Genomic DNA, 26868 nt, shown 5'->3' with positions numbered 1-26868 from the left:
AAGTAGCCTACCAGACAACGAAACGACAGCACAGTTTAGCATCTAACCAAGTGCAAATAGTGATATAAAACATGATAATGATAAGTGAAAGGTACAGTACGGTAGTTAGAGGTCTCTACAGGAGATGGATAGCAGTAAGCTATGTACAGTATGGTGTATACACTACAGATGTATAAAGATTAGATTAGAGGCTAATCAAGATGTATGTACAAATGTGCAAAAGTAGTATTTGCAAACAGCAGTAGTGCAAAGGGTAATTGGGTGTTCACATTGACCAAGGGTGTGTGCAAACAGCAGTATTGTTCAACAGAGTGTGTGAGGGGGGTATTGTTCATCAGAGTGACAGCTGTTCTGGAACCTGCTGGTATGGGACCTGAGGATCCTGTATTTCTTGAGTCTCTTAGATGGTAGGGGATAAAACAGACCGTGGCTGGGGGGCGAGGTGTCCATGATGATGCTTACCGCCCTCCACCGACACCGGTCTGCCTGGTTGGGAGTTTGGTGTCGATTATACATTGGGCGGTTTTCACCACCCGTTGCGTTCCAGTCGGACACAGTGCAGTTGCCATACCACACTGTAATGCAGTTGGTTAGGGTGCTCTCAATGGTGCAGTGGTAGACATTTTCTTCAATCTCCTCAGGACGTATAGGCGCTGCTGCGCCTCGAGGAGTTGAGGGTCCCAGAGAGGTCCTCAGAGATGTGGACACCCAGGAGCTTGAAGCTGGGGATATGCACCACCTCCAGCTCGTTGATGTAGATGGGAGTGTACAGTGTACACACACACAGTCTCTAGTTTTCATGAAGTCCACAATGATCTCCTTGGTCTTACTGGTGTTCTGGGCCAGGTCGTTATCAGCACATCACATTGCCAGTTGCTGGACCTCCTCCCTGTAGGCCGAGTCGTCATTGTTACTTATCAGGCCTACCACTGCAGGGTTTTTCCTGGCTCAAAATGAGGCGGAGGTGGTACCAGTGGTGTTTGACATCGGGGGGGACCCATGAAGCGGGGCTGTCTGGGGGTCCTTAAACGAGCATCAAACACTTAATTTCTTGCATTCTGGTGAATTGATATGCACCAATTTGTGACCTTTCTGCATCAATTTATGGTAGAAATGTCATTATTTATGTGAAGGAAAACACAATATTCAGGCACCAGATGAGATGACCAATCAAAATATAATGTAATATAATGCAATATAAGGCTCTCAGGCATTCTGTACTTTCAAATATGTATTCTCCTTGATTCTCCTTGAACTATCAGCTATTTCGCTAGCAAAAATGAAAGCTACTTTATTTGCGAAACAGCGCCCCCGCCACCACGTCGGCTCAGTGCCGCAATTGCAGTTAGAAATGACAGAAATCCACCGAGTGTAGAAAATACGACCGTCAGAGTTTTGTCGAGAATTGGAGGCGGCTAGAAATATGACGAAGGCGGCCGCCTCAAAATTCTCTATGCAGGAAAAACCCTGCACCGTGGTGTCATCTGCAAACTTGATGATGGTTTCTTGCTGTGCTGCTCTTGTGTTTTCAAAGATAGCTTGCTAGTAAGAATTTCACTGTCTTGTCTTACACTCTCCCCTGTATCCCAGTACCTAGTATGATGCACTTTGATCTTGAACTGTTGTCATTGATGTTATTGTCATTCTACTGTTATAATCTCTCACAGTTGTCGACCAATCAAACGAGTGACTATAGCCCCATGTTGAGTCTTCGTTTTTTGTGTGATACAGAATAAAAACTGCAGTGAAGTGACATGAAGGTTGTGTACCCTTCTTATAGACTCTGGGATCACGAGGTGCAGAAGGCTGCCAAAGAGCTCCGCAACCCCAAACTCACCAAAGCCATCATCAAGTGCTACTGGAAACCCTATGCCGTTCTGGGGATTTTCACTTTTTTTGAGGTACATAGAAACATTTCTGTCTTATGTAAGGCAAGGGCATTTAATTTCATTCTGTTAAATAATGCCACATCATTACAATCTTTTTTTCTGTATTTTCCCCCACTAAAGGAGGTGCTTAAGGTGGCCCAGCCAGTGTTATTGGGAAAGCTGATCGAGTACTTTGAGTATTATGACCCAGATAACACGGATGCGCTGTATGAGGCCTGTGGCTATGCTGTTGGTATCTCTCTGACCGCCCTAGGATTGACCATTATCCACCACCTCTACTTTTTCCATGTCCAGAGAGCGGGTATGAAGATCCGAGTGGCCATGTGTCACATGATCTACAGGAAGGTCAGTAGGACAAACTGCCCCAAACGCTATGGTACAATATCCCCCACCCCACACGGTCATTCACTCGTTCATTCCCCCGATGCATTAAGAATAACGAGAATGATTGAGGCCTGGGCTAGGGTGGAATTCCATCATATTTTGTTCCCTACTTAAAGATCCATGAGGGGGAGTGAACAAATATACTCTTTGCTAAGAAGGTTAGAGAATCGGACCACAGCCAAACAAATGTCTGATGACCTGAACTTGAACTGGGTTGGCCAGAGGAGGATGGGTGCACCCTCTACAGTCTGGCTCCTCCTCAGGCTTCATCCTCCGTTTAGTAAAGGCTTCATAAACACAGCCTAAGAGTTTTCCTCCTATACTCGTTTGGGCAATTAGGTCTATGTTGTTATCGCTTCATTTTTCATAATGGATGATTTCGCATTAGATCATACCCGTCCTGTCTTTTTAATGATTGAGTTTGATGTATGTTATTCATGCAATTAACCTGCTGCTGAATGTGCCCTACCCCCAGGCGCTGTGCCTCAGCAGTGCAGCCATGGGAAAAACCACTACAGGCCAAATCGTCAATCTTCTATCAAACGACGTCAACAAGTTTGATGAGGTTTGTGAACCCTGTCGTCCGTCCCTCGAGTCCGTTGTGGTTTAGTCTGTTTGGCTAAAACAACAAAGCCATGCATGCATGAGAAGACCTCCTTTCGATCTCCAGGTAGCATGCAGACGGAATCTTGTATCGGCACTGTGACCGAAGTTGATGAACCTTGATGTGTCTGCGTTCACGCTGACGTTCGCACTGTCTTGCACTATCTGAAGGGAAATGGATTGTGTACAAGCTCAATTAAGTTGTTACTTTGACTGGCACGGCGCCCAGTTGGCATCTTACACTGGAGTTTCATTTTAATCAGTGCACCAACACCTGGGGCGAAACAGTACATTCTTTTGGGCTTGTAGAGAGATCTGTTTCTTAGTAACGGACTGTTAAAGAAATTCTGATAAAGGTCACTATGCCACTCTCGGCTTGTCACTACAGGGTCATCGTGCCTCTCGGCAGACAAATTAACAACTTGAAAAGCCAACTGTGATAATCTCTACCCCCCCACCATCCCCTCCTGCCACATTGTATTTCTTGAAAGAGAAACAACCCCTTTATAACAATGGAATTGTACTATGCTAAGAAACACACCAGGAATTTGCAACGATCAATAAAGATTAACATAATTGTAATGGTTAGGAGAAACATGCAATGCCCTAATAGTTCGAGGAAGAAAGCGATTTGTTGTCTATTTACGGAGTTGATCAGATGCTTGAGTCCAACACACCCTCCTGGATGTTCTCATGCGTAGAGCTTGTTGTGCTGACGGTACCATGGTTGGATTTCTCCTTGGTAGAGAGCAAGCTGGGTTCATCTCCAGTTGTGCAGAGGTGGTCACTCATCCTGGAAGGGATCTCAGGACCCTTTTGAGGGGATCTTTTGACCAGAGTAAAGGCAGAGCCTGACTTCAAAATAATCAAGAAACCCAAAGACCACAGGTGGTCCCAGCCGCAATCGTCATTGGGTGAGAGGAAATCTCACTTCCTTCAGGATTGGCTGCAGTGAAATGCAACATTCCAAAAATGTTGTCATGGGTCACCTGTTTCATATTATAGGAGAGAACGATATCAAATCATTATTACAAGATAAAGCAATGTCAATGACATTTTATTTCTCACATACCTCGCGCATACAGCCGTAATTGACATAGTGAATGGAATGGAATGGACTTTATTTGTCATTGCTACAGTACAGGTACCAAACAACGAAATTTAGGAGGGGTGGCTCCCCTGGTGCTAGGAAAGAAAGAAAAAAACAAAAAAATGTTTTTTTATAACACTACAGTTAAAGGCGGGGGTGGTGGTAGATTTCAGACAGTTCATAGTTTAATAAAATAAAAAGAGAGAGAGATGAACAGTATGAGGATGTGGAAATATATTTCATAATTAATTATATTACGTTAATGCAACATTAAAAGTCGAGGAAAGTATCATTTTCAACCGCTTAAATTGAAGTTACTTTCTTTGTAATTGTTCTCAAGGTAGACTTAACAATGAAAAGAAGGGGAGATATTCAAGAATTCTTCATTAAGGCACAGAACAGTGAAATATCAGAAAATATCTGTTTTTCATTCAAAAAGAAAGTCAATATCGGCAGATATGTCTGTGATCTGAAAAATGTTCACGAATTGATTATCATTATTAAAAAATAATACTAATACATATTGCAATATTTATAAACGATGCACTATTGCACACATCTGGCTGGATGCCAAATGCATTTCGTTGTCACTGTACTTGTACTATGCCAATGACAATTAAATAGAATCTGAATCTGAAATTGACAGCGCTGTAAATAGTGTTATTCTTGCACAATACATTGCACCCGCTTAATATGACTCAGGCTACTGTTCGTGAGCTTACTAATTGCACATGACATAATTATGTTGATGAGAATATCATAAACAATTCTGTCAATCAGAATTTTGATGTTGGCAGTGCAAAATGAAAAAGTCATATGCACCTTGCTTACAAGGTGAAAGAGTTAATGTAGCCAACAAAAGCACTGTTGAACTGTTCCCTTCTGTGTCCCCCTCCTGGAAAAGAACTGGCTACACCCCTGTCCAGTGCAGGAGTGAGTCATAAGTCAAGTGTACACCTGACATGTTCATAAACATTTCCACCCTGTGTAGATTAACCTCCTAGAAGTCCATGTTTAATGTACTGTATATCTTATCAAGCTCTGGTCCTTAGAAACACTGTAACCATGACTTTCCTCTTGAACACAGGTGACTATTTTCCTGCATTTCCTGTGGGCGGGGCCTATAGAGGCAGCAGTTATCTTGGGGCTGCTGTGGGTAGAGATCGGCCCATCATGCCTAGCAGGCATGTCCATCCTGTTCTTCCTCATGCCATTGCAAAGTTTGTTTGGAAGACTTTTCTCCAAGTTCAGGTATAATACACACACACACACACACACACACACACATAATATGATTTAAAATAATCTAAACATAATTGTCTATCACATATATACAAGATGAAACGTTGTCTTTGACATGATGCATCTGACAAGAGACAGAAATATTAAAAAGTCAAGTAAATGACTAGCCTGGAAGTAAGAATGTCTCAATCTCAACAGTCAATAGGTTCACATTGCACTTTTTCCCTTCCTACTCTCGAGAGCTTGGCTGCTCCCTGACCCATAATGTCATGTGATGGTCTAGTTAGCTCAACAGGAAACCTGTGTAGCTTATCTATGATATACCTTTGGCCAGCTTTCATGATCTATATAATGGTTACCCCCAGTATAAAGCAATGCCTGTGTTTAGAGCTCATTAAGACGTCTGGCAATAAACTTGATTTACTGAGAAAGTTGTGAACCCTGGAGCCCGATTTATTGTTTGTTTTCTTTATTATCATGGCAATTAAATCAATCACTGTCTGGCTGTCTCTTTTTTCTCACAGGCATAAGACTGCTGCCCTAACTGACAATAGAATCCGCATCATGAATGAAGTGGTGTCGGGAATCAGAATCATCAAAATGTACGCCTGGGAGAAGCCCTTCTCAGCACTGGTCAATGAAGTTCGAAGGTAAAACATAAAAAAACTATCTAAAGCTAATGTCCTCTGTCTGCACACTATTTACTGTGAGGGTTACGGTTAGATTCTCTCTCGTTTCCCTGTAAATATGCAAATCTTACACAGAAACTACACTGGCCCCAACCCCCCCCCCCCCCCACTGTGTCGTCGTCGTCGTCATCGTCGTCGTCCCCCCCCGTCCCCCCCCCGTGCCTCAAATAGAAACTGTTTCTATTTGAGAAGCTACGCTCCACACTCATACTTGTTGGAATACGCATCTGGCAAGTGTAGTTTCCGTTTTACACCACTACTAATTTTCTAAATTCAATTCACTTGTTGGAGAAAGGTACAGAAAAGAACAGTAGTCACTGTTTGACCAAGGTGTATGTTGCTATTATTATAACTCAGTCAGTTGTTAAGCAGACCCAGCCTTTTTTTCCACAGAAGGTCAAAGACTACAGAAGGTGGAGTGTCATGGTACAGAAATGTTCAAACATTCTTTCCCTAATGCTAATTTAGTAACTCCCCCATGATGCAATCCAGCTGGTTGCCCTATTAATCAGAACCAAAATGTTTATTACATCTCACTGTACAAGTACACAGGAGTAACATTCTTTGGCTTTGGTTCCTCAACATAATCCAGTAGTGTGCACTGCAGTAGTTATGATACTGTAATATGTGTGGTGGCCTGGGAAAACCCTTCACATGGTGGCATTTTGACATTTTCATTTTTTTATATTTCCATAAATTAGAAGTTCTCAGCTATTCATAACTGGTTGAATGACTGAGATAGCCCTTTATTTTAAAAAGTTATGAGCATTTTAATGTAGCATGTCAAGTGAAAGGGGAGAAATCCTCCCCTTTCTCCTCCAGGTCGGGGGAGGAGCCTATGCAGATCGGCCGTCTCGTTAGTCTGCTTGTGATGCGGTGGTAGTCTGCTTGCCTCGTCGGTATGCGAGGGACAGATCCATTTGTGTGTCTTCTAGTTAAGATGTTATTACTTTATGCTTATTGTGAGCATCAGTAAACTGGCAATAACACAGGTGGAAGTATCGTCTCTCCTTTCGCTCATGTGTGCGTGCGTTGCTTAACTGAGAATGAGACACGTTCAACGTGATGTTGTTTCGCTAGCAAACTACCCGCCACAAAAACATTAGAATAAGTACTTTCTCTTTTGTTTTCTTAAAATGTTTATTCACCATAATGTAGTATGGAGTTCAAAGTACTAGAATACCACATAATATCAAAATCGCCAAAATCGCGATTTCCATCTATATTTGCTCTTTGCCACGAACGAACGCCAGCGACATCCGACGGGTTTTCCCAGGCCACCACACATATGTTCATTTTTGTAGTGTGCGTGGGGCTGATTAGGGGGTGGCAGACCGTTGTATTCTTCCAGTGTATTTCCCCAGGAGCCTGATTGCTCCTGGGGAAGGAGGCTTCGGTACCGTTTCCCCGACGGCAGTGCAGTTCCCGTACCAGGCAGTGATGCATCCCATCAGGATGCTCTCGGTTTGTGCCTCTGAAGAAGGCTCCAAAGATCTTAGGCCCTAAGCCAAATTTGAGCCGCCTGAGATGGAAGAGGCGACGTTGGGCTTTTTTCACGACCTGGTTGGTGTGTCCATCCCAGGTGAGGTCGTTGGTGATGTGAACCCCCAGGAACGTAATGCTGTTGACCCTCTCCACAGCAGACAGTTGATGGTGAGGGGGTCTTGTGCCTGCCTCTTTTTCCTGAAGCCCACCACCAGCTCCATGGTCTTGTCAGCGTTGAGAGCGAGGTTATTGACCTGGCTGTACTGAGCCAGGTGGTCGACCTCACTCCTGTAGGCCGCCTCGTCGCCGTTGGTGATCAGGCCAATCACTGTTGTGTTGTCGGTGAACTTGATCACCGTATTTGAGCTGTGAGTGGCCACGCAGTCGTGGGTGTACAGGGAGTAGAGGAGGGGGCTCAGTACACAGCCTTGGGGGGCTCCTGTGAGCCATCAGCTCATGGTCAGAGGGGCAGAGATCTTAGAGCCCATCTTCAACACTTGTTTACGGTCTGACAGGAAGTCTATTAAGATAGTTGACTTGTGTTAAAGTCCCATAGTGTGACTTAACCATAGACCATCCACACCCAATTTCTCTTTGCTGAGGTATTGACACAATAAATAGCTTCTTTCGTGGATTTAGTGGGCTGTTCATAAAAGGAACCGTCAACAATTCAAAAGTAGATTAATGGGTCTTTCTTTGCCTAGTGGTAACCCTTTATTTTAAGTTGTGTGTCTTACATTGACGTCAATGGGAAGTTTGTGCGATGATTCATGACTTAAGTGCGCAGAGTTAGGATTCCATCCATTACCCGTCTGCCTACTGCCTTAACAAGGTGCTGATGGCTCCTAGTTTATGACGAATTGAACCGATTGAGCTTGATTTTATTACACAGCAAGATGCAGATTTCTTCTGGGGTACAATGCCACTGAGTGTATCACCAGTGTATCAACACACAGGCCCTGTTTGGATAGCTCCTCTCTCCTCTCTCCGTCTGTAATATCCACATGTGTTTACACATACTCCCAGGGCTAAGATAATACTGGGGCTTTCCAACGGATCAACACAGGCTGTTATCAGAGAGTGGTGCATTTGGTGGTCCATGGGTTGCAGACTTCAGACTGTTATTGCCTGCAAAGGATTCTCGACAAAGTATTAAACATGAAAATGTTATTTATGATTATGTTAATTTGTCCAATTACATTTGAGCCCCTGAAAATTGGGGACTGTGTATACAAATGGTTCCAATTCCTAAACGTTTCATACAATATTTATGTTCAACCCCTTGAATTAAAGCTGAATCTCTGCACTTCAATTGCATCTCGATTGTTTCATTTCAAACCCATTGTGGTGGCGTACAGAGCCACAATTATGGAAATTGTGTCACTCTCCAAATATGTCCGGACCTAATTGCATGTTCTCTTAGGCTGTGTCTGTCTACTGTCACATTCTGCCTGTGGGGTTCCAACCCTCCATCATAGCATCTGGACTGAATATCCCCCTGCCAGAGTTTGTTTTAGTTGTGCCATAGTGTAAAGGTCTCCCACGTACATTCTTGAGCATTTTGGGTGTTGATGACATTGTTGATGTTGTGCTTTTTTCTGTTGTGGCGTGTTTAAGATGCATTGACCCAGTAAAGAGTGTGTGCACAGGGTCTAAACTACATTCTTGCTTTCAGGAAGGAGATCTCCATGATCATGAAGACCTCCTACCTCCGAGCCCTCAACATGGCCTCCTTCTTCTCGGCCAGCAAAGTCATCATGTTCGTGACCTTTACGGTCTACGTCCTGCTGGGGAACACCATCACAGCCAGCCGCGTCTTCGTGGCCGTGTCCCTGTACAGCGCCGTCCGACTCAACGTCACCCTCTTCTTCCCCAGCGCCATCGCGTTGCTGTCCGAGTCGCTCGTCAGCGTCAAAAGGATCCAGGTACCTGCCGCCACTGGTGTCACCATGGTGACAGTGTACTGTACATCATAACAACTGATTTCAGAAAAGTTGAATCAGCCTTTGTTAGAGCAGCTGGTAAAACAACAAAAGCATGATGTCCTGTGAGTTCTGGGAGAACACTAATATAGATAGTCGGTGGAGACACTGACACACACACAGGGTTACGGTTCAGGACGTTGATGCTTTTTGAACAATGCGTCCTATCAACAACTTATCCTGAATGTCTACGTGAATGACTCGGATGTGAACCAAGGTCTGTTTTCACTGAGAGAGATAGGAAGAGAAGTAGCTCAAATCTGCTCAGTATTAATCCAACTCGCTGCTCTCCTGGTTGCTGTGCACATGCTATATCTCATGTTAAATGATACGAATGGCAAATGATCCACGATCTGAATCACCCTCCTGAGTTTGTGCAAGGCTCCTCTGACATGGCACGTGTGGTCCTACTGAAAGTGCAGGTGACGTGCCCCCATGCCGCTGTAGGCTAATTTTAGGATGTGCTGTCCTGAGCATTGGTTGTGTGAATGCCAGTGTGAAACACAAGGCGTGGGGTTGGCTAACTTTCAGGACTACTTGTGTAACCCCGGTCACATTATCACACTCTATGATCCTTATATGACTCCTCTGAACCATGTTCAGTCTCTCATTGTGTGGCCTCTCCACTAACTGCTTAGTCATGGCGATATGCCACGGCTATTGGCCAAGTCTAATCTATTGGTCAAGTCTAATCTCTGGATTCACTCGTAAAATGTATTGTGTAATAGAAAACCTAGGAACGGTTACTACATCTGAGCCTTGCCGACACCCTCGTTTTTTGTTGAATCTACATGGCCACCGAGCATCTGTTTCGTGTACTCTTTCTCTTAACTTAACATTTGATTGATCAATTTCACCTTATGCAAGTGCAAACAAACAACCAATTGCAGGCATATATTTGAGTTTGTCACATCTGATACCACATGATTCTAACAGACCAGTCATCTGTATTATCATTTCTTCCACAGACTTTCCTCATGTTGGATGAGATTGTGAAGGGCAGCTCAAACCTCCTCCTCGAGAAGAAGAAAGAGGCCTCGGTGGATGTACAGGACCTGATGTGCTACTGGGACAAGGTGAATGGCCTGTCTCGTCAGAATGCCACAACAGCATTTTTGTGGCTTTACTATATATTCAAATCACCGTTATTGTTACCTTTGGTGGATGCTTAAGTTGGGCAATCCAGACTCTATCTTCAACATTTTCATAGCTTTATCACAGCTGTATCAAACACATTAGTCCCGGTCCCAGACACTTCCGCTCAAATGTACCAAAGGTTTGGTGGACCAACACGTCAAACTTGCCCTTCATTAAGCCGCATAGCCATTGGCTTTACTTTACTCCGCATCTCCCACAGCACTGCTTGCACGCCACACGTTTCAGATTTGGAGCTACGCCTCGTAATTCGCTGTAATCAAATCATAACAAATGCTATACTTTTATTCTTACTCTTTTATTCTCTTATTCTCTTATTCTTTTATTCTTTTATTCTCAGCCTACTTTTATTCTTTTTATCTTGTTATTCCTAGAAGTTCCTAATCCTTTTGTTGGGGGGGGGGGTGTTATTTAAAGATTGTTTGATGTTATTGTTATCTTGTATGTTAATATCAAAGGACCATGTTGGAAATAAGTGTTCACACTTTCACATGTCATCCCTTGGATTACTGTTTTTACTCGATCCATGAATAAACTCAATCATTCAATCAATCTATACTTCACTCCCACTAAGGCCAGGTTTCAGTTGTTCCATTCCAGGCTTATATGCTGTGCCCAATAGCTTGGGAACGAGGTTACAAGCACCTTGATTGCCGTTTTCTGTGCGGTATGTTTTCTGTTAACATCAGCAAATGTAAGGTTGACATAAAATGTCCCCCCTCCCTCCCCTTCAGACTCTGGACGCGCCGTCTCTCCAAAACCTGTCACTCACAGTGAAGTCAGAGCAGCTGGTGGCTGTCATTGGACCTGTGGGCTCTGGAAAGGTCAGAGATCAAGTGTCAGCTTTGGCGCCAGCCTATTGGGTGACTGCGGGAGGACAGTGAATGTGTAGTGAGGGCAGTTACCCAGCAGGCTGGCAGTATGTGCAGTATACAGTACAGGTGTACAGCACATGCCTAATTGAACCTGTATCCAAGAATTGTACTCCTTGTACATTAATGTAATAAAAGCAATTCTGATTCTGAGTTGTACAGAAGGTGTCAGGTAGTAACTTTGGGATTTTATTTCCCAAGTAACATTTTATCCTCCACCTCCTATCCATGTGACAGTGCCGTATTGACTTTGTCTATGTATATCGCTCCGATCCAGCTCACGTGTGTTCTTCCCTGATCTCCCACAGTCCTCTCTGCTCAGTGCCATCCTAGGAGAGCTGCCTCATGACAAGGGGGTGCTGAAGGTCAATGGTCAGCTCACTTACGCCGCCCAGCAGCCCTGGGTGTTCCCAGGAACCATCCGCAGCAACATCCTGTTTGGCAAAGAGCTCGACCATCAGAAGTACGAGAAGGTCCTGAGAGCCTGTGCCCTCAAGAGGGTAAGACACACACCTGGGCCAAATCTCAAAAGTCCTTGCTTCTGCACATCCTCTCCTCGCTATCTACTCAAAACCTCTCGGACCTTCTCCTCCAATGTGTTTTGAGGGGGAGGAGAGAGGACACAAGGACACAATGTTGAAATTCAACCTTCATGTAGCTTCCACCTCATCTACACTTGGAGCTTTGACTCAGACAAAGTCAGTCCGTTTGAACACCTTGTGACTTTTTTCTCTTAAAGAACCATAGGTGGTGGACCGACTGTCACCGAAGCCGTTGGCCAGGATTCAACCCTTGGGAGTTTAGGAGCGGGCTGGAGGGAGATTTCTTAATTTGAATAAAGGATATCATATATCTAGCAAATAAGATTGCTTCCATTGGGGAGGGAGGAATGGGGTGGGGTACTTACTCAAAGTATTTTTGGCAAATATATTCATGCGTATTGTGGCCAATCTTAATCTAAAAGAAATTGCTGATTACCTTTCATAATCATTTTAAATAATTACATAATATTGTTTAATTAATAGATTTCAAAATAAAGGATACATTATCAAATCTTTGTTATTTGCACTAACATATATTGCTTTTACAAAAGAAGATATTTGGACAAGTAACTTGAGCTCTCGGACAAGTAAAAGATAAGTTCACTTAAAAAGCTTAATGTCAAGCCCTGACCTCAATGCCACTGCTGCAGCAGACACACAGTGTGAAGTGCTGCCGAATGCACATGGTGATGACGAGCTGTGAAGGTTGTTTGGAAAGACAATGGTTTGCCTTATCAGGTAGATTACGTTTATTATAAAAAAAAGTTTATTATAGCAGCTCATGAATTACAGAGATGAAGAAGTGGAAATGGTTTAAACATCAGGTTATTTTAACGAGGACCAAGTAATGACAGTGTGGTTTTGTGTTGGAGTGATTGTGATGTCTTTGGTGGGTTCTGTGTTCAGGACATGGAGCTGTTGCCAAACGGGGACCTGACACTGATAGGAGACAGAGGAGCCACTCTCAGTGGGGGACAGAAAGCCAGAGTCAACCTGGCTAGGTAAGAGGACAGCCTAAATAACTGAGTGTAAGTGTATGTACAGTATCAGGGTTGTTTATCAAAAGACTTGGTGTGTGTGTGTGTGTGTGTGTGTGTGTGTGTGTGTGTGTGTGTGGCTCTCTCAGGGCAGTGTATCAGGACGCTGATATCTACCTGCTGGACGACCCTCTGAGTGCGGTGGACGCGGAGGTCGGGAGACACCTGTTTGAACAGTGAGTGACTCAGTGTTACAGAGAAGGCTCAGGTATCCTGACCATGGAGGAAGTGAAAGGTTCAACAACATTGACTGAGCTTTGAAATAACATCATCAATCATGACTGAAGCATCAACTGACCTTGAGACAGGACAGGAGACCTTGTAATACACACTTTGGTAACTTGTGACATAATATCTTCATGTGTGGCCCAGATCTTGGGGGTCTGTGGGTGAAGAGGGGGGTCTGTGGGTTCCTGCCCAGCACTAAAACTTGATTCAACCAATCCAAGGCCCTGATGATCAGCCGTATTTGTGGTGGTTGCAAACATATGCACCATGTGGACTCCTAGTATGAGGATTAAAGAACACTGCTCTAACACTTTGAGTATGTACCCTTCACTATTAAGCATGTTGTTTATTGATGTACTTCCACTAGCCATGGGTGATTGTTGTCCAGCGAGCCACTACCACAGCGGTGACTTTGTGCCCTTTGTGGCCAACTGGCAGGAAAGCCTGGAGCATTCTGTTCCTCCCTCCCCCACCCCACCCAGTGCTACTTTAAAGCCTGCCACTGGCTTCAGACCACAGTACTGAGGCCTTGTCGGGGAGTACAGTGAGAGGCAGCGGTAGACAGGAAACGGAAAGTCACTGTAGGGGGGAGATAACGTGAACGGACCCCACTCTACCTCTTCCTGTTACATGGGTTAGGGTCAGAACTATGGATGTATGTAACACAACTCACAATTCGATACGGTTCATGATACTGGGTTCAGCTCACAATACAAATGATTGTGTGTGATTCTCAACAACGTTGAAAAGTAGTTCCGTGTTTCAAAAGAAAAGTCTGAACATTTTGATTGGTTGCCGACATGCGGACCAAATGATCAGACTGTCACATATTTGTAACGATAATTAACTGTCTCTCGATGCATCGTTACATCCCTAGTTAGGACATAATTATGTAACCCTAACCCTAAATTCAATAATAACTGTATAATAATAAATAATATAACTATCTGTTGCAAAACAGTATGTTCAGTATGTAAATGGGGTAATATATTTTCATATTTCTCCTCGTTGGGGAACTTGTATGTGCCTGTTCTGTAGAGAGATGAGAGATCTGGGCTTGTTGTGAACATTCATGAATGAGTGTGTCTGTGTGTGTGTGTCTGTGTGTGTCTGTGTCTGTGTTCTCCCAGGTGTATCTGCGGTATACTCAGGCATAAGCCCCGTATTCTGGTCACACACCAGCTGCAGTACCTTAAGTCAGCCCACCAGATCCTCGTCCTCAAGGAGGTTTGTGCCTGTCTGCTTCCCATTCCAAACATACAGTACTTTACTCGCTTTCATGCCCTACCACTGGCTGCCTGAGTAAATGGACATGTTACAAGTGGCAGAGGAAACGTATCACCACAGCTTTAGCCCTGTGCTTGTAGAAACAGTGGAAATGCAGTTTATATAAAATGTTCTAATGACTAACTCTCCCGCAAGATGATGTAAACACACGTATACACAACCTTTATATCCGTCATACTTATATAAACACAAACCCCCCCCCCTCAGTGCAACGTCATTCTCCAATGACATTGCACAATTACACACACTCTCTCTCTCACACACACTTACATATTGCAACATATTGTTGTTGTGTTGCTTCTGCTAATACTTTGCCACCTTATGTTGTTTTTTATTATTATATTGCATTGCATTGTTGATTGTTGAATTTTGAGAAGCATTTCCTTGCACCGTCTATGACTGTATTCTCTGTATTTGATGAATAAACGTTGATTTGACGTACTGTAAATAGTGTCCAGCTGTTGGACAGGGTCGCGGAGTGACTGTCTGTGTGTGTCTGTCAGGGCCACATGGTCGCTCGGGGGACCTACACCGAGCTGCAGCGCTCCGGCCTCGACTTCACCTCCCTCCTGAAGAAGGACGAGGAGGAGGAGCATGTCGCTCCGGGGGCGGAGCCTCCTTGCCGCTCGCCACGCAGCCGTACCATCTCCCAGAATTCCGTGCACTCCCAGACCTCCTCTGTACAGTCGGTCAAAGACGGAGCCGAAGAGCTGCCGGTAGGTTCAGCCTGGTCAGCCTGCGCACCCTGCTCACCACTTCCTGTCCAGCCCAGCCCGTAGATACAGTTGCTAGGAGCAGACGGTGGGTCCTCTGTGGGTTATCTGCCGACTAGTCTGATCAGTAGGTGTGTGTTCTGTCGTCAACCTCGTAGGCTGAACATGCCCAGACCATAGTAGAGGAGGATCGCCAGGTGGGGACCATCAGCGCCGGCCTCTACGTCAGGTACCTGAGGGCGGGCGCCGGTATCCTGGTCCTGCTGGTGGCCATTTTACTTAATCTCCTAGCTCAGGTAAATCCTCCCCCCTTCCTGTTTCCTCCCTTCTCCTCTGCACTGATCCCAAATGACAACTCAAGTTAAAATAACCTTAAAGAAGCCCTTCTTATCATTAGGGTAAGTATGGCCAAGGGCCTGGGTTGAGGTCTTTGCACATTAAACAGGAGGAAACGGGTACCCAAGCACTGACCGAATTATTGTTCAATATTTAATAATATTATTCTTGCACAGCAATAATCTACTTTTGTACTTTGTGCGCAGTCATCGTATGTTCTTCAGGACTGGTGGCTGGCGTATTGGTAAGAGACTTCATTCATTTCTCAGTTCATCTGCTGTTCATAAGAGAACATGCTCAGGGTCCTCTAACCTTTCCCTTGGACAAACAAGTGTTTTTAACATTGTTTCAGCCTTTCTTTAGCAGTCACTTTGACGAACCATATTATTGTTGACTGATCCACGTTAGTGGAGAAGTGCATTAAAGCACTAGAAGTATGTTACAGAGGTTTGGCTTCAGCGTGTTCAGCGTGTTTCCTTACGTATCACGTGATGCTCCTCCCTCTGCGTACATGCTTGCCCTGTCCATGTCGGGATTGGCTCTAACTGTGACTCCTCTTTGATTGACAGGGCGGACATGCAGGATAAGCTCAACATTAATGGCACTGTTGGAGCACAAAACACCACAACAATCACTGAGAAGCTGGACCTGGACTTTTACCTGGGCATTTATGCTGGTGAGATACAAGGAGATGTATGTGTTTTTACTCAGATTTTGCTCTGTTGTTGCTAAAGGCTGTCTCACCCGTACTGGTATAAAGGTCAGTGTCCACTACATGAAAGTTGTGGCTTAATGTCGGGCAGATTCATCTGGCAAGCACCATCTTTCCACCAGGGAACCATTACCGTATGTTGGAATTCACTTTTTCTCTCGAAATCAAGAACGTGAGACTGACACCAGTGTTCTCATGAATTGGGATGAATTCAATAATTTATTATCATTCATTCAATACTCAAGTCAGTTCTAGTAAAATGAAATCAACTGAAAGAAAAAGGACAGAGGACAATATACCCCAGGTGAAATAGAATAGTTGTTTACTGGACCCCACAGCTCCCAAAGACTCTCTGATAAAAACGTAAGCATTAATTTGTTATATCGATGGCCGAAACACAAAACCTCATATCTGCAAAATTCACTTTTTTTCCACAGACAGACCTATCATGTGCAGCCTTCCTTGTTGTCATCATTTAAAGTGAAAACCGCAAATCAGAAAATGTTGCAGATAGGCGGTTTTGCGTTTCGGCCATCGATATACTGAAAAGACCTTCTAAAACATGTGCGTGGAGCGGACTGATAACTAATTCACGGAACTTAGGCAGGGCCATCGTTATCTATATTTCCCACTTATTTCATGTTCTCAAAACATAGCTCCCGACTCACACAAGGCTCTTCTACTTAATAACACATTGTACAGACAGTATTAGTTGTTCCTGAGCATGAGGGACATAACTGTGATGTGTTTAAACCTTAACCTTTACCTTACGTAGATTTTAAGACGTACTGTAGTTGGTCACAACAAAGTGTAACAAATAGTATGAAAGTGGAAGTTCAAGGTCAAGACAGACATCCTTTCACAGGACCAATTCCAGTTCCGATTCCTTCACATGTTTATTTGGGTATTTTACTCAATAGCGTGTGTGTTCCACTCAATAGTATCACCTTCCTCAAAAAGACAAATTTGTGTGTTCAGGTTTGACTGGAGCCACTCTGGTCTTTGGGTTTGCAAGGAGTCTCCTGCTCTTCAACGTGCTGGTTAAATGTTCTCAGAACCTCCACAACACAATGTTCACCTCTATACTCCGGACCCCTGTACGCTTCTTTGATGTCAACCCAGTTGGTGAGTAAATACGATGCAGGGAAGACCAAAACCCAGTATTTCTACAGGCAAATTATTATTTTGTTATTATACAAAGAAGTGTAATATGAACAAGGAAAAAGCCACAGTCTTTAAAATGGTGGTGTTCTCTCCTAGGCAGAGTCCTCAACAGGTTTTCCAAGGACATCGGATTGCTGGACTCCCAGCTACCAAATACCTTTGTGGACTTCGTTCAGGTGAATCTGATTTTAACCCTGCAGGTTTACAGGTATATAAAACTATCACAGAGGTCGAGCGCTTTTATTGTGTATTTATTTTAGATATCCTGACAATTCAATGATAACAACAGTCAATTTCAAATGACATTACTTGCTTCGAGAAATAGCTTGAAATAATAGCTAGTCCTTGGTTAATCCTCTACATTGTGGTTATGTTCTATGGAAGAGCTGTATCAAATGTCCTGTGGGTCACTACTAGTTTACTAACTAGACGTTCTCCCTCTTCTCCGATTTGGTGGTGGGGGGATGTTATTCTCCTGAGGTAGTGTTTCCTTCAGATCGTGGGTGCGATCGCAGTGGCGGCGTCCGTCATGCCCTGGGTCCTCATCCCCGTGGTGCCGCTGCTCTTAGTCTTCATGTTCCTGCGACGCTACTTCCTGGAGACCGCAAGAGACATCAAACGGCTGGAGGCCACCAGTGAGTAGCAGGCAGGGGAGGGATGGGGAGGCCCTGCAGTATACATGTATTATACCATGACTGTATGTGTATAAATGTATTATACCATGACTGTATGTGTATAAATGTATTATACCTTGACTGTATGTGTATAAATGTATTATACCTTGACTGTATGTGTATAAATGTATTATACCTTGACTGTATTCTTCTGCAGCCCGGAGTCCAGTCTTCTCCCACCTGTCCTCCTCCCTCCAAGGCCTGTGGACGATCCGAGCCTTCAGAGCCGAGGAGAGATTCCAGAACACCTTTGATGCCCACCAGGATCTGCACTCAGGTTCTCCTTTAGATTTTAGAACTTTAGCACTATGCTATGATTAGCCTCTGGTACTACAGTAGAACTAGAGTATAATTGAGTGTGTCTGGTGCCCTATCCAGAGGCCTGGTTCCTCTTCCTGGTGACCTCTCGCTGGTTCGCTGTCCGTCTGGACGGCCTCTGCTGCATCTTTGTCACCACCGCCACCGTCGCTTGCCTGCTACTACGAGACCGTAAGACACTACATCACACAGAACACCTGTCACCGTGGCAGAGAGCCCTCCTAGAAGAGTACAGTCTCAGGGTGTATAATGAGGTTCCCAAGCAGAACAGTACAGTAGAACAGAATCAAGTGTTTTCTGATTGGGACTCAGAAATCTCCATGTTTGCTTCTCCTCCGACCGGATCTTTCTAGAGTTGGAGGCCGGAGCCGTGGGCCTAGCTTTGTCCTACGCCGTCACCCTAACGGGGATGTTCCAGTGGGGCGTCCGTCAAAGCGCCGAGGTGGAGAACCTGGTAAGATTCCGAAAGAAAGCAGAAGATATGTATCTGCTGTCCATGTTTATGAAGTTTGCTGACCTGCTGTAACCGCTGGAAAGACATGTTTAACCACCTTTCAAATTTGAAATGTGGTTCTTGAGCTGCCTCCAAATCTAGTGTTGTGGTCTTTGTCTGAACTGTACTTCATGTCCAAATGCTCATGTTAAGGGGGAATGTTAAGCTATAACGGCTTTCTAGGAAATCACTCTGCAGCTACTTAATTCCTGTTCTTAGGCCATGCTAGTATGAATGGCTGTTAGACTGTAGCCATGGCGCTCCACCCAACACCAGGGCAGTGTGTCTGACGGCTTATTCACCTTCCTCAGATGACATCTGTCGAGAGGGTGGTCGAGTACACGACTATGGAGAGCGAAGCACCCTGGGAAACGCAGAAGCGCCCTCCCCCTGAGTGGCCCAGCCAAGGCCTCATCACCTTTGACAGGGTCAACTTCTCCTACAGCGAAGACGGACCTGTAGTCCTGAAGGACATGAAGGCCATGTTCAGGCCCAAGGAGAAGGTCCGTTCACTCACTCAGCCTGGGCTGTTGTGCATCTGCTCGTCATTGGTCTTTGTCTGTCTTTAGATAACACTACACAACAACTGGAATAGTTGTGAATATGTTGAATATCTCTGAATATAACGAACTAAGACATGCAAGACTGGTGCTTCTTAGAATAGTTGTCATTCCCTGAACTGATGAGGGTTTCCATGTGAAACATTGATTATAGTGCAATGGGATGGGTAAAGCTTTCCTCCACCCACTGTTCCTCAGGTTGGCATCGTGGGAAGGACGGGCGCGGGAAAGAGCTCCCTGGTTTCTGCCCTCTTCCGCCTGGCAGAGCCGAAGGGCAAAATCTACATCGACGGGGTTCTGACCTCTGAGATCGGCCTTCACGACCTGCGCCAGAAGATGTCCATCATTCCTCAGGTACCCTTTTTATTTGCAGACACAGATCTAGTAAGCTGCTGCTATGGCAACGCATACGTGACAGCTGCTGGTGCCAGCAGACGATTTAATGTTCTGACTTTTATTTAGAACAATGTAAATACATTTCAGCGTTGTTTAAAATCAATGGCACACTCGCTAGTCAACTAACACAGCTTGTTTTGTGAGCCTACTAACAATGTAAAGTAGTGTTATAGTTAGTTAAAGTTAACTAGGTATCAGTGGGGACTACTCACGGAATCCTTTGTATTGCAATATTTTGGCTTGACTAGCGAGTGTGTGTTGTGATTTTCAACCACGTTGAAATGTATTCCCGTTTTTCCAAATGAAAGCCTGAACATTTTGATTGGTTGCTGACTTGTTCCCCCTTTCACCAGCCGCTGTCACATATTAAAGGTTTGTCTCTTACCTCTGTTCCCCAGGACCCAGTGCTCTTCACTGACACGATGAGGAAGAACCTGGACCCTTTCAACCAGCACAGCGATGAGGACCTGTGGAATGCTCTCCGAGATGTAATACCCCACACACACACACGTTTTTTTTAATGAATGATATATAGCCATTGATTATTGAAGAATATGACATTGTAAAACAATGCCATTGTAAACACTGTTTAGCTTCAAAACATGGTTGAAACTATATTTTTTATCTCATGGATGGTCAGTCATTGCATCCATAACACTGTTTATGAATTTGAGAGTTGTTATTTTTCTCCAGTTCCGTCCCTCAGCTGTTTACCCTGAAAAGTGGCAGGGTGACCACTTTGTTGTTGTTTCAATCCCAGATTGCCCCTTCAATGGGTTTGTAGTGGCAATGATGAGGGTCTTATAAGCCCCCCTGTAGTCTTACTGTGTACTCTAACTGTAGTTATGCCTGCCTATACTGTAGCAGTGGGTTATCCTAGGGGTGAAGAGGTGTCCTGACCTCTGCTCTGTACAGGTCCAGCTCAAGTCTGTGGTGGAGGAGCTGCCCAATAAGATGGAGACGGTTCTGGCTGAGTCAGGCTCCAACTTCAGCGTGGGCCAGAGACAGCTGGTGTGTCTGGCCCGAGCTGTCCTGAGGAAGAACCGTGTCCTTATCATCGACGAGGCCACTGCTAATGTGGACCCCAGGTAAAGAGCTAGTTTTAATATTAGAACCGGACAGATATATCGGAGCATCGATATTATCGGCCGACATTGGCCTTTTATAGAGAAATCTGTAATGGCACATATTCCTCCAATAATGCACTGATACAGCACAAAGATGTGCATAAGCCTCACATTCCGAAATTATAGAATATTAGAACAGCTGGGTTTTTCCAGAGCACTATATTGATTTAATCTTTTTCTCTGTTTAGATTAAAAAGACTAAAATCCCAATGTTCTCATTGTGCATTTTAAAAGGGATTCCTTTCCATACATTCATGCTTTGCGTATTGATAATTAATAACTGATTAATATTCTATGATTTGCCTTACTTTCTCTTTGAGTCCGCTGCAGACACTACAGCCATTCATATTTTTTATTTGCTTTAAATTAGATATTCACAAATGGCAATATATCAATCATTTCATGTTTAGCCTACTTGATCATTAGTTTACAGTCCATAGTAATACATACTGAAGTCCGTTACCTATACCTACAGAATGTGTAACTCTATAGTCTATCTACACCGCCTGTAGATTTGTCATTGTCAGAGAGACAGTATGTGAGTGTCTCCTGGACCTGTAGAACTGATGAGCTGATCCAGAAGACGATACGAGACAAATTCAGAGAATGCACCGTGCTCACCATCGCTCACCGCCTCAAGACCATCATAGACAGCGACCGCATTATGGTGAGAGTTCTCCCCCGCCATACACCCACCATACACCCACCCAGCAATGTTTACCCGTTTAAACTGAATGGTCATCTCTGCCTACAGTATTTTCTTCTGCTACAGTATCTTCTTTTGCTTCTGTTAGCTTAAATATAACACATCTGGGGTGAAAGCATGTGTATAAACTCAATGTTTTGTTGCCCTTGACCGACTGAATCCCTTTAATAATAATAATAATAATAATAATAATAATAATAATAATAATAATAATAATAATAATAACACATTAGACTTATATAGTGCTTTTCTAGACACTCAAAGACGCTTTACGAAAAGATTGAGTAGTAAAATAAAAATAAACTGAAATTAAATAAAAGAAAGTATAGGGGTCTAATTCATTTTTAGATTACTAAATCTAAATGTCTTTGTAGGACAATCTACTCTGTATACTGCAAGTATTATAGTAGTATATAGATTTCGGACGGAGAAGCGGCGAAAAAAAAGCAACGCCAGCGTCCTCTCTCGACCGGCATTTTTTGAAAAGTGAGTCTTTGTATCTGCCTACAGGTTCTAGACGCGGGTGAGATCCATGCGTATGACGAGCCCCACGTCCTGCTTCAGAACCACAACGGCATCTTCTACAAGATGGTGCAGCAGTCCGACAAGATGGAGATGGCTGCCCTCCTGGAGTCTGCTAAAGAGGTGAGCAACCCCCCAACTCAGCGCTGTCTGCACTCTCTCAATGAAATTGCTTTAATATAACATGTCTTTAATATAACATGTCTTTAATATAACATGCCTCCACAAGAAGGGACATTGTGCTGGGGTAGGGTTCTGGGGCCTCATTTATAAAGCTTGCGTACGCAAAGCAATTTTGGGATTTATAAAAACTGTGCGCACCTCTAGGCTACGCACACTGTGGTCCATGCGTACGCATAGAAACTGGAGAAATGTCAACTGCGACTCCGCTGGCAGAAAGATGAAACAGGAGAAACGCTTTGAAATGGATACAATTTCCACCAACATAAATCGAAATATTACCTCACATATCATGTGAGTGCGCACAAAGAATACGTGCACACTGCACATATCTTATTCCCCCTTGTCCTGCATCACAATGTAGCCTACATATATCTTTGTTCGTATCATATAGATATTCATGCAAATATATTTACTTTTTATATTCATATTCATTGCACATAGCGCAAGGCTGGACAAGTTGAGCACCGTTCCCGATTCACTGTTCCCGAGTGCTCAGTGGGTAACGTCCCGATAAATCCAATGATTGCAATATCCATACATTGAAGAACATGAACAAGCCCACTGTAGACAATTGACTATCATCCCCAAGCACACCCCATGTATACGGACTACGAACATTTTAAGCGCACAGACACTTTATTACTGAACTATCTATTATTACTAATTGCACCACCGGTGTATCTTGTCTTACCTGTAGGCCTAATATTGTCACCTTTATCTTGTATTATGCCTATTGCCTTATGTCTTGTGCCGCAATGTCAGGAACCGAAGCCTAAGAATGTTATTCTCTTACGAGAGTGTTACGTTGCAGTGTAATGCGATCACTAACGTAACAATAAACTTGAAACATTCATGGCTTTTCTACAATGCACTGATGATCATGAAATGCATCTGGTTAGATGACGAACTGCATTTCCTTGTCTTGGTACTTGTCAATGACAATAAGATTGAATCTAATCTAATATAAAAGAAAAAAACCTGATTTAAGATAATAAATACAAAGGGAGATAGGCCTATCTGTTTTTTCTAAACAACCCCTCAAATATGTTATACAGTTTAATCCGGAATCATATTTAATTGTAATCTGTAATTATTAAACAATACTTGGATGTTATGACATGTATTATCATAAATATTAAGGTGAACAGTAGGACGAATCACATTTAAACTGACTCCGTTGTTGAAGCAGTCTGGAACATAGATATTATATAGACGAGAGAAGAGAGTTTCATCGTACGCAAAGCAAGAACATTTACGCACACAAGATTCTGATTTATAAAACGGTGCGCCGCAAGTGGACTTTGCGGCCCACTCTTCCCACGCCTGCTTCCCTTTATAAATCCCAATCAACCCTAAAATGTTGCGCACGGGAACAAGCGTCTCGCCCCACCCCTTTTAACACCCATTCTTTGCCTATTATTGGTCAGTGAAATGCCAGACAGAAAGCAAAAAAATAAAAAATTCACCCAGTCAATTTCTGCGCAGTAGTTCCGCTTAACGAACACATAGATATATGAAACTCTCGTATAATATCTATGTTCCAGACTGTATCGACAACGTGTTCACCTTATTATTTATGATATTACATTTCATAACATTCAAGTATTGTTTAATAATTACAAATTCAATTAAATATGATTCCCGATTAAACTGTACAACATATTTGTTGTTTTGCAAAACAGATATCTCCCTTTGTATTTATTATGCTAAATCATGTTTTTTTCTTTTAGATTAGATTAGATTCAATCTTATTGTCATTGACAAGTACCAAGGTTGTCACAAGGAAATGCAGTTCGTCATCTAACCTGCATTGTAGAAAAGCCAAGCATGTTTCAAGTTTATTGTTACGTTACATTAAGAGAGTAAAATTCGTACGCTTCGGTTCCTGACATTGCAGCACAAGACATAAGGCAATGGGCATAATACAAGATAAAAGTGACAATATTACAGCTAAGACAGGATACACTAGTGATGCAACTAATAGATAGTTCAGTAATAAAGTGTCTGTGCGCTTAAAGTTTTCGTAGTCCGTATACATGGGGATGGGGTGTACTTGGGGATGATAGTCAATTGTCTACAGTGGGCCTGTTCATGTTCTTCACTGTATGGATATTGCAATCATTGGACTTATCGGGAATGTTACCCTTATGAAGAGGTACATTACTGTGAAGTCAATGCGGACGGTGGTCAACCTCGCGCTACGTGCAATGAATATGAATGGAAAAAGTAAATATATTTGCATGAAAATCAATATGATATGTAAATTTGTGGGAAACTTACGTACTCAAGTCACACACAAAAAAGGGGTGGGACAAGACGCTCGTTCACGTGTGCAACATTAGAGTTGATTGTGATTCATAAAGGGAAGCAGGCGTGGAGCTTGCAAATTCCACTGGCGTGCGCACCGTTTTATAAATCCGAATGTTGGTGACGTGTTTCTTGTTCTTACTTTGCAAAGGTGCGTAGGTACGCAAAGCTTTATAAATGAGGCCCCTGGGCGGTACTGACCCACACCCGTGGTGCCTCTGTACATTTGTCAGACCTTGATGGATCTGGACGTGTACTAACACAGGTTATCTGGTCTTTATTCAGGCTTACATGAGCAGGAGCCGTCCCAGTATGGCCAACGGAGGGACGTCAGACGGCAATCTGGTGTTCTATGAGACAGCTCTGTAACTGCCTTGAGGCTTGAACAGACATCTGAAGCTTGGAGTGCCTCCCGACTCACACTGTGGAGTCCTATCTCTCTGGAATCGCTGAGCAGATGTGAACCGTGCCTTTACCACACCCCAAATGGACAGAAAATGGCGACTCAATGGAACTGTTTGGTCCAATGTGCCACTGGCTATCAAATATGCGTATGCAGTAGTAGTTGTTGTTGTTTTCCTTATTGGGAAAAATATACAGTGGGAATGGTCCTGTCTGGGAACCAGACTCCAATTGTATTGTTATTTTTCTATATTGTTTATTTATCAGTTAAAATGACTTGCAATAACCAATCAATGTAAAAGAATGTTCTTGGAGACCCATAACGATTGTACGTTCATGAGTGCCTTTATTGAGATTCATTGAAAGTCAACCAACATAATACAGATAAGTTGGTGCATTTTTCAATGTTTTGCAGCAGTTATGTTAGATTGTTTATATAACTTTTGTATGATTCTTATTTATTGTTATAGTACTTTGTGTATTCAAAATAGAAGTCAGCCATCACAAATTAGTGTCATGCTATTGTCAGCATATTTCATTATGTATGTTTATTTTATGACAACTTATGTGACCAGTAGATTTAAATGTATCCTTTTTGTTCAGTAGTGCATAAAAGTCAAGTGAACAATTTCACTTATGTCTTAGGAAACTCAGCATTCCGGTAGGATGAACGATAATCCTACGAGATGTTTTGTCTTGCATAACGCTTAGCTGTTTACTCTCACACATGCCTTTAGTCTTTGTGTAAATGAGGCCATCCTTTGCTGTACTTGGTGTGTGCCAAGCTTTAGGAACCGTAAAAGGGAGATTTTCTTGCTTGAATCGTCAGATTCAGACTTGCGTGCCTTAATTTTGATCCTCAGTTGCACTACCAATGTTGTTTTCATCCACAAATGACTTTACTTGAATGAATATCGCTTTACATTGATTTCTATGTCTTAGTCTGTTTATCAAATATTAGTATATTGGTTTGCATTGATACAGTACAATTGTTAATGTTTGATGATGCTCTGATTTGTGCACCTGAATTGCATGGACAGCTTGTTTTTTTCTCTCCACTACTCTCATTTATAAGACCTCTAAAATATATACATTTCAGATATATATTTTAATATTGACATCTTCACTATTTGTGTGAAAATGTTTGTGTTTCTCAAGATTGTTGCACAAAAAAATGTCCCATGCAATTATGAGAACATGCTTTCACTGCTGAAGGTCACATTGGTCATTTTTCTTGATGTTCTGTAGCATTGAGGATTTTGGTTCATCTAATAAAGTTCAAAGGTGTCTCAGGATTATTTCACCCCCTTTGTTAACACTGAAAATGAAACAGATAAACTACTACTACTATAAGGACTACACACGCATACACGACGGGCACGATTTGGGGCTTAGCTCTGATAAAGCAGGATTGTTTCTACATTTTGAAAAGAGTAAAATAAGTGTACTTTTTCATGACGAAGAATTCAAAATAAAATAAGTTTTACTTTATTTTATTAGGTTTAGCTTTCCAAGGACAATGTTTCCAAGGACAGTAATGTACATTACTGTAAATGTGCCAGATTTAGAGAATTGGCAAACGTTCAACTGTGCTCCCTGGGCAGGTGTTAAAAAACATTTCACGTTTCATTACTTCGTCCTATTTGTCCAAAGCCATAGTAGTTTCTATAACTCTCCACTAGATGGCGCTGTAAGCACATGTATGAAGCGCCGTAATCCTCAGTGGTCCTCATTATTCAGGTTCAGAAAAAATATAGTCATGCCCTTATG

General features: G+C 43.1%; 1 protein-coding gene across 1 annotated transcript in view; it reads left to right on the top strand.

The window, feature by feature from the left end:
- abcc4 (ATP binding cassette subfamily C member 4 (PEL blood group)) overlaps positions 1 to 26315 on the top strand; it is a gene marked incomplete at its 5' end in the record, with an annotated part of 31792 nt that extends 5477 nt beyond the window's left edge. The window contains 29 exons of the mRNA XM_080526790.1: positions 1781 to 1901; positions 2010 to 2234; positions 2749 to 2838; positions 5054 to 5217; positions 5733 to 5858; positions 9058 to 9307; positions 10333 to 10440; positions 11254 to 11343; positions 11700 to 11891; positions 12840 to 12934; positions 13060 to 13146; positions 14329 to 14425; positions 14989 to 15201; positions 15357 to 15494; positions 15741 to 15778; positions 16104 to 16210; positions 17225 to 17375; positions 17511 to 17586; positions 17895 to 18045; positions 18242 to 18361; positions 18463 to 18573; positions 18756 to 18856; positions 19207 to 19398; positions 19654 to 19809; positions 20250 to 20339; positions 20767 to 20939; positions 21540 to 21645; positions 22195 to 22329; positions 24982 to 26315. Of these exons, the coding sequence (XP_080382916.1) occupies positions 1781 to 1901; positions 2010 to 2234; positions 2749 to 2838; positions 5054 to 5217; positions 5733 to 5858; positions 9058 to 9307; positions 10333 to 10440; positions 11254 to 11343; positions 11700 to 11891; positions 12840 to 12934; positions 13060 to 13146; positions 14329 to 14425; positions 14989 to 15201; positions 15357 to 15494; positions 15741 to 15778; positions 16104 to 16210; positions 17225 to 17375; positions 17511 to 17586; positions 17895 to 18045; positions 18242 to 18361; positions 18463 to 18573; positions 18756 to 18856; positions 19207 to 19398; positions 19654 to 19809; positions 20250 to 20339; positions 20767 to 20939; positions 21540 to 21645; positions 22195 to 22329; positions 24982 to 25065 (3787 nt within the window). The 3' untranslated portion in view covers positions 25066 to 26315. The remainder of the gene's footprint in view (positions 1 to 1780; positions 1902 to 2009; positions 2235 to 2748; positions 2839 to 5053; positions 5218 to 5732; positions 5859 to 9057; positions 9308 to 10332; positions 10441 to 11253; positions 11344 to 11699; positions 11892 to 12839; positions 12935 to 13059; positions 13147 to 14328; positions 14426 to 14988; positions 15202 to 15356; positions 15495 to 15740; positions 15779 to 16103; positions 16211 to 17224; positions 17376 to 17510; positions 17587 to 17894; positions 18046 to 18241; positions 18362 to 18462; positions 18574 to 18755; positions 18857 to 19206; positions 19399 to 19653; positions 19810 to 20249; positions 20340 to 20766; positions 20940 to 21539; positions 21646 to 22194; positions 22330 to 24981) is intronic.
- Positions 26316 to 26868: the final 553 nt, after the last annotated feature.

Source organism: Nansenia antarctica (assembly GCF_963989245.1).
Source record: "Nansenia antarctica genome assembly, chromosome: 3".
Lineage (NCBI taxonomy): Eukaryota > Metazoa > Chordata > Actinopteri > Argentiniformes > Microstomatidae > Nansenia > Nansenia antarctica.
This window is presented reverse-complemented; position numbering and strand designations above follow the sequence as displayed.